The sequence below is a fragment of the Pinus tabuliformis genome, chromosome 9 (assembly GCF_031772625.1).
Source record: "Pinus tabuliformis cultivar Carrire ecotype Pingquan chromosome 9, CPIR1, whole genome shotgun sequence".
In the NCBI taxonomy this organism is placed as follows: Eukaryota; Viridiplantae; Streptophyta; class Pinopsida; order Pinales; family Pinaceae; genus Pinus; species Pinus tabuliformis.
The window spans coordinates 1,961,693,691-1,961,700,678 of record NC_142307.1 but is presented as its reverse complement, the minus strand read 5'-3'; the positions used below and the strand labels follow the sequence as shown (position 1 = coordinate 1,961,700,678).

The following is a 6,988-nucleotide window of genomic DNA, read 5'->3' as shown; positions in this document are numbered from 1 at the left end:
AAAGGGAAAGGGAAAGCTATTGCATTTTCTTGCAAGAAGGGCAGAGGAAATCAGTGGGGTATTAGACTTTAGTTATTTGGTTCATTTCATTGTATATGACATTATGACTCATGATATGAAATAAATTATTATATTTTTTGTTGATATTTTGAGGCTGACTTGGGACTTATTATTCAAGACATGATTCACTGTTATGTGTGATGTAGCACTAGAAATGATATTACACATCTTATATATTAGTTCTTTTATCATATTTATGTGTCAGAGTATTTATTTTATGTTGTAGATGCTTTAGATATTAAAAAAATTGAAAAAAAAATGAATATTTTTGTATTTTACGATTTTTTCCCAATTTTTATGATTTTTTTCCGATTTTTCCCCGATTATTTCTCTCGCCGATATTATCCCGATAACGATTTTCGCAACATTGCTTTATACACAACAAGCACACAAAATAAAAAATTAGGAAACATTTAACAAAGAGCTACATACATCAAAGTATGTATGTCAACTCGTCAAACTCTTCACCCAGAAATGGTTTGCTAATCCCCAGACTGCAGAATGTACACACGGCTAATGCAGGCTATCTATCTCTTATATCCCAAAGCATATAAGGACTGTTTTTTATGCTCGCCAGGCCATACTTTTCCTCGTTCTATCTCTCATGTCTTAGAGCATATAAGAAATGATGCTAATGCTTCCCAAGCCATCTTTTATCATTCCGCTAATTGTAACTTCCATCTTTCCATGCCATCTTTCATCAATTTCACGTCTATCCTCAAAGTTTGAGGAACAATTTGTAGCTCCCACAACAAGTAATGTACTTAGAAAATTACCTTATGTTGGAGATGACTAGGAAGAAAAAGAGACAATATTAAGATATATTTTCATCTCTTGATTTCTTTACAATGTCAAGTAAAGGATATATAACCACAACTTCAGGTACAGTATTTCACAGGACCTAGAATTTACACTACATGCTCAAGTAATGTGAATTATGGAATATAGATTTATTGGATGTACTGATAGAATGGTGTCTCCTTTCAATTTCCTGTATCACTGGAGTGAGTTACTTTTTCTAGGTAAAGTCTCCTATGTCCCCTAGAACTTTATCAAATTTCTGCACCTTAATATAGAGGGAACATTTTAACAGCATTGTAATTTGTGTCTGTGGCCATCTTGTATAAAAAGTAAGTGAAGCAACTATGGACTGTCATGAATGTTTCACCAAAGCAAACCCAAGTTCATAGTATGTCTCCTAATTTCCTGTGTCATTAAAGTGACAGTTGTTTTTCTAGGTAAAGTCTCTTTATGTCCCCTAGAACACTTTATCAAATTTCTGCAACCTAATATGGAAGGAACACTTCAACAGGATAGTCCTATGGCCATATTGTATAACAGGTAGGTGATGATACAACTATGAACTGTCCACGAATGTTTGACCAAACAAGCCCAACGGATGAAACAGGTTGGCAAGGCATGGAAAAAGCAAAAGTACAGGCAAGCATGCATGCCAAGGGTAAAATTGTAAGCATGGCAGCAAAGGTATGACAAAAATTGACCAAGCATTTTTCGGCTTCCATGAAATTTTCTAAAATAGGCCACATTCTCTCCTGCTCATTAAAAACATAAATCATTGATCCATGATGTGTACTGTACATTTAACACAGGTTATATTGACTGTACTCATAGATCATAATCATGATATATTTGCTCCATGACAGCTTTCAAAAGGAACGTTCCATTATAGCTGCTTATAGATGACAAGCCAATATCTAAAGAAGCTCCACTTCCACAACTAGTAGCCTTTACAAGCTCAACTTAGGACTAAACAAGAATGTAGGTCTCGCTCAGAGGTTTACTTTCTTCAATCCCCTCTATCCATGACTGTAAAAAGATCACTTTACAAAGGACTAAATTACCTCATCCCTGAAGTGCATGCATCTACCCAGCTGCTTTAGGGTCTAGATTCTAACCACAGACATACACAAGTTCAATTAGAATAGAACTTGTAAATTTGTAAGATGTGAGCAATTCATTTTGTTGCTGGACCAGAGCTACCTTGTTCAGTTTGCAGACATTTAATATGGGTTGCAGAAACATACTGTTTCACGGCAACCTGCCAACTTTTATTAATTACAGCCCGCAATATTTTGGACTCGAACAAGAGCAACTGCCTACTTTAGACATCAAAATATCTATTGAATTTGAAACCCCTTAACTGAACCATATGGGGATTAAATGCTAATACCAACTTGCAGAACATCCTCAACTTGACACATAAGAGAAAAGGAGCTGGACCAGAGCTACCTTGTTCAGTTTGTAGACATTTTATATGGGTTGCAGAAACATACTGTTTCACAGCTGCCTGCCAACTTTTATTAATTACAACCTGCAATATTTTGGACTCGAACCAGAACAACTTACTACTTTAGACATCAGAATATCTATTGAATTGGAAACCCCTTAACTGAACCATATGGGGATAGAATGCATTTAATACCATCTTGCAGAACATCCTCAACTTGACACGTAAGAGAAAAAGGACATATTCACTGCCGTGGGCTAGTAGCAATAAAAAGATCTCCGTCTCATGTCCCTTTCAAATAAAAAGCTAACAAAAGTGGAAACTTCTCCTGAAGCATCAGGAAGTTGCATATTAAGAGTTTACCGTGGCATCAACATAATTGAATCTTTCAACAGAGTATATATAATACCTCAGTGGATCAGAAGAGATAAATAGTCAGACACTTGAATGGAGAAATGTATTTTAATTTTTGATAACTTTGATATAAGGTGGTGTATAAGAGCAAAGGATAGCACTGGGTGTAAACAAGACGCAAACTAGTCTTTGCCAAATTTCTATATGCTGCACTCATTAACTAATCATTCCTCTTCGAATGCCCTTCAGTTTCAGAACGCATCTATGAATATTATGATAATGTTTCCCGCACAGTGAAAGCATTATTGAGAAATGAAAAAAATTGGCACCAACAAGGTTCAATTCCCCCAGGACAAGAATAAGCAGTTGAGGCCCGCTGCCAGTCCTGGGTGACTCTGATGGAAACCCTAATCGCACCATCTTAATTGAACGAAAGTGCTTGTGTTAGAGGTTCAAAAGAATCGTTGCACACGCAGAATGTAATGCCCCACCTCTTTAAGCCAGATTCTAATGTTTCTATTAAGTTTAAAGAAAGCACTTAAGTAATGCCCAAAAACCTATGTAATGCCCAAAAACCTATGAAAATAGGCAATTCAAAATTACACAAACGAAATAAGTTAATGCTACAGTGTTTTCTTCAAACTTCCAGATGATACCACAAACTCACAACTATCATTACTGACCCCAGACAATTTTAGCATATGCCTTTTGACATTAGTCTGAGAACTGATCACATTATTTATTTAGACGTGAAACATTTTTATAACTAAATTGGAAGCAGAATACAAGACAAATTATTTGAATTCATAAATCCAGCATCTAATGCTTATTAACAAAACAAGGGCACCGTTTCAGAAATAATGGATTGCCAAACGGATCCATCTTGCTGTACAAGATGACCCTGTATAAGTTTCAGGATAAATATAACGACATAATTCACAAGCTCCACTAACATACAATAGGCGTATACATCAGATCTGCCCACTACTTACTGTAATCTCCAGCAGAATTGGAGTACAAAAAATGCTGACGGGCCAACTTTTCTGATTAAAATGGAAGTTAACAGTGCTCCCATGGAACTATAGTTTTCCCAAGCCAGATTACCAATGTCTCCTCAGAGGGGCAGCTCCAGCAAAAGTGGCAAAATGAAGCAGATGAAGATATTGGGCTTGTTTGGAGAGCAATAAGGACAAAACAACTAGAACAAAATAACATACCCTCAGAATTGATTGCTCAAACTCCTTACAACATGCTATCAGTTCGTGCAGGCAACCTCCTGAAGAAATTAAGCGGAACAGAAGGAAGTTTGTATCGGGTGGCGCAGCATATAAAATCCTGATATAACGGACATTACTCGGAACGGAGTGACATATAGAATTATGGCTGCAAACAAACAAAAGGTGACAAATATGGTTGTGGCACGGGGATCTCTCCAGCTCAAGAGAGACTGAAATCTTTCACACTGTGTTGCCAAGTTTCTGACCACAGTCTGTATTCTGCCCGCAACACTCCTCAACCATCTCAGAACTTCTTGAAGTTGGGAAAGTGTCGAATTCCTCGTCGAGTTCATCAGGATGCACCGCCTCGGCATGGGAGAGGCGAGTGTCCATGTGAGGCGGGTGTCGAGGGCGCCATCGATAATGCCATATGCCAATCAGGAACATGTAAAGAAATACAGTGGGCAGGATGAGCTCCGGGTACCATACCAGAATGAGAAACAGGACATGCACCAGCACTGTCGTGATGGGGTTCTTCCAGTTGCAAATCTCATCAAACCACTTGCCCACCGCAATCAGCCCGGACAGAACGGACATGATCCTGAAGAAATTCGCCTTGCTGCGGCGCATGCTCCACATATGAGAATCCACATCTATCATATACTCCACCACCTCTTTCCGCAGCGGAGGCTCGGCCCTGCTTAGCCTCATTGCCACTATGTTCATCGCTTGATACCGCAGGCTCTCCAGCTGACCCACAGACAGGGGATGCAGGTAATGCATCTTGGGCAACAGAGGGGTAGTATAAATGTGCATCATGTTCACCAGAGATGAGCAAGTGAACCGCACTGCGAGCTGAAGCTCACCCATTTTCTTCACACCAGAGGGATGCAGAACCAGCAAAGGATAAGCATGAGTATAAACCCGATCAGTTTCAAGAGTTGAGAGCCGAATACGTACCTTGCCAATCTTGGCATCCTTGGAACCCTTGTCATTACCGCCCCCGCCATGCAGATGACAATTATCAAAAACTCCAACTGTGATCACAGTGCACGGATCAAAAACCTCCCATGTATACTGTTCATTCCATTTAGGAATAAAGTTATCGATAATGGTCCTGGTCCTAACCCACTTCTGCCCATACTTGGCAACACAGTAGGCATCCGTGGTGCCTCTTCCATCCTTGGTCTTCATAGGCAGCAATCCATGAGCACTCAGAATTCCAACCTCCAAAACCCCAATCGAGGGTTTCCACAATTGTTTCGCTGTTGGCCTCAGATCGCTGCTGTAATGTGTCGACTCATCCAGAACATGATACCCGCCGTCCAAACAGAGCCTCAAGTGTATCCGGCTCGCAAACTTTATCTCCTTTTTCTTGGGCTCCATGTCGGCGAGCGTCGGTTTCTCCAGGTTAAACCACTTCGAATTCACAGTCTTGTGATCCATTCTCCTTGGTATAATGTTCAGAGGAATGATACATTTCCCCAACACTTCATCCTTGTTGGGCCCTGTCCGATCCTCAACACTAAGCACCAGATGTTCTTCAAATGGCTCAGCTGCCACAAAGAGGAGGTCTTCGTTCCAGAGGGGGCTCGTGGTCCGACTCTGGGAAAACTTGGTCTTCAACATCTGGTTACCTATCTGAGCCTTCACAGTCACTTCAGGATACCGGGCCTTATCACTGGGCTGAAGATCCTGGGCCTCTATAACATTAACCCTAACATACCAGAGCTTCGGGGAAAGATATACCTTAGAGCGGATATTCGCCAGGCCGTCCGAATGAACCGCGGCCGCGTCAGAATGCCAGGCCTCGGGGAAGGCCTCATCCGCCTGGGTACCCATCCAAACAGCCAGCATGATTTCCCCCCTAGGGATCTTGGAACCCTTGCGGTCCTCTAGATGGTACCATTGAGGCGCCAGAGGGCTATCAGGGGGCACCCTCGTAGGGATCTCGTTAAGGTCGAAGGCCACCCGCCCTATGAAATCATCCTTCACAATGTCCTTGTCCTTCACCACCACTTCCACCATGGACGACTGGATTCTATCCTTCGAAAAAGCAAAGACCTGGTGCCATTCAGGGTTTGATTTCTTCTCAAAGTGCTTCGTGGTACCCTTATAGTTGCCGAGGCGAACCTCGACATAAGGGTCACAGCTCCCCGACATGTCCATGGCGGGCAGATCTCTGGCCTTCTCAACCCTTACATACAGATACTGCATCTGCTCCACAAGATCGTAGGTGCTTGTTGAGCGCTCGCTCGTCATCCATCCTCCACCCCGGACACTACCGTCACCCAAATGGAGCGAGGTTTCCTTGAGACTATAGTCCGGAGGCTGCATCGGCCTCTGCATCTTGTTCTTCTAATTTTGTCTCAGATTTCTCTCTGCTGATAATATTGGCTTCCAGTTTTGCTCCTCCCCCTCCTCTCGGCTCTCCACTGTTTCGCTTTTAACCAGCGCTTTCGCCTGCCCTCTTCACATATATGCGCGCGCCCACATGGCTAAAGCCAGGAAATTCATCCCGAGTTTTTCCGGTGTGGACTGACGGAAAGTGCTTTCGTGCGATATACACAATGAATATATGTGGGGAATTGGGGTTTTTTATATTTTATTTCACAGGCTTTCGGCTGCGCGTCAGGAGGGGTCCAGTGTCGGAATCTGAGCGCCAGTAAAAAGCGAGTTCGAGTGTGTATTGTCGCGACGCTATGTGTCGGGCTTCGGGCACAGAGTTTCGTGTGTACACGGCGGCTACTGCCGCTTTCAGGAAGAAGGGTATCCAACAGGTCGCCGGTTCAAATCCCGCGCGCATGCGGACCGGCTGTTCGTTTACCTGCGGTCGGAACGGGTAGATCGATTGGATCTCCCGGCGTGCCCTAGGCGTTTTATCCCTTGTTGCCCAACGTGTGAGAACCGTGTCGGTCAAACTGAATTGGGATTGGTTGTTCTGTGCATCTTGTCAATGCGAATCTGTGGATGCCCCGGGAACATAAATCTCATGCAAATGGAAGGACTACCAGATGGCCCTAGGGCATGGCCAATGGATTCTCCTCTAAATCAGGGAACATAATAAATCTCATGCAAATGGAAGGACTACCAGACGGCCCTAGGGCAT

General features: G+C 42.6%; 1 protein-coding gene across 1 annotated transcript; it reads right to left on the bottom strand.

Moving 5' to 3' along the window:
- Positions 1-3,445: 3,445 nt before the first annotated feature.
- On the bottom strand, positions 3,446-6,730 carry LOC149156840 (FT-interacting protein 3-like). The gene is given in 3 exon segments (XM_089438665.1): positions 3,446-3,974; positions 3,976-4,179; positions 4,181-6,730. Coding segments are annotated over 3 exon segments (2,322 nt in total). The 5' UTR covers positions 6,229-6,730; the 3' UTR covers positions 3,446-3,904.
- Positions 6,731-6,988: the final 258 nt, after the last annotated feature.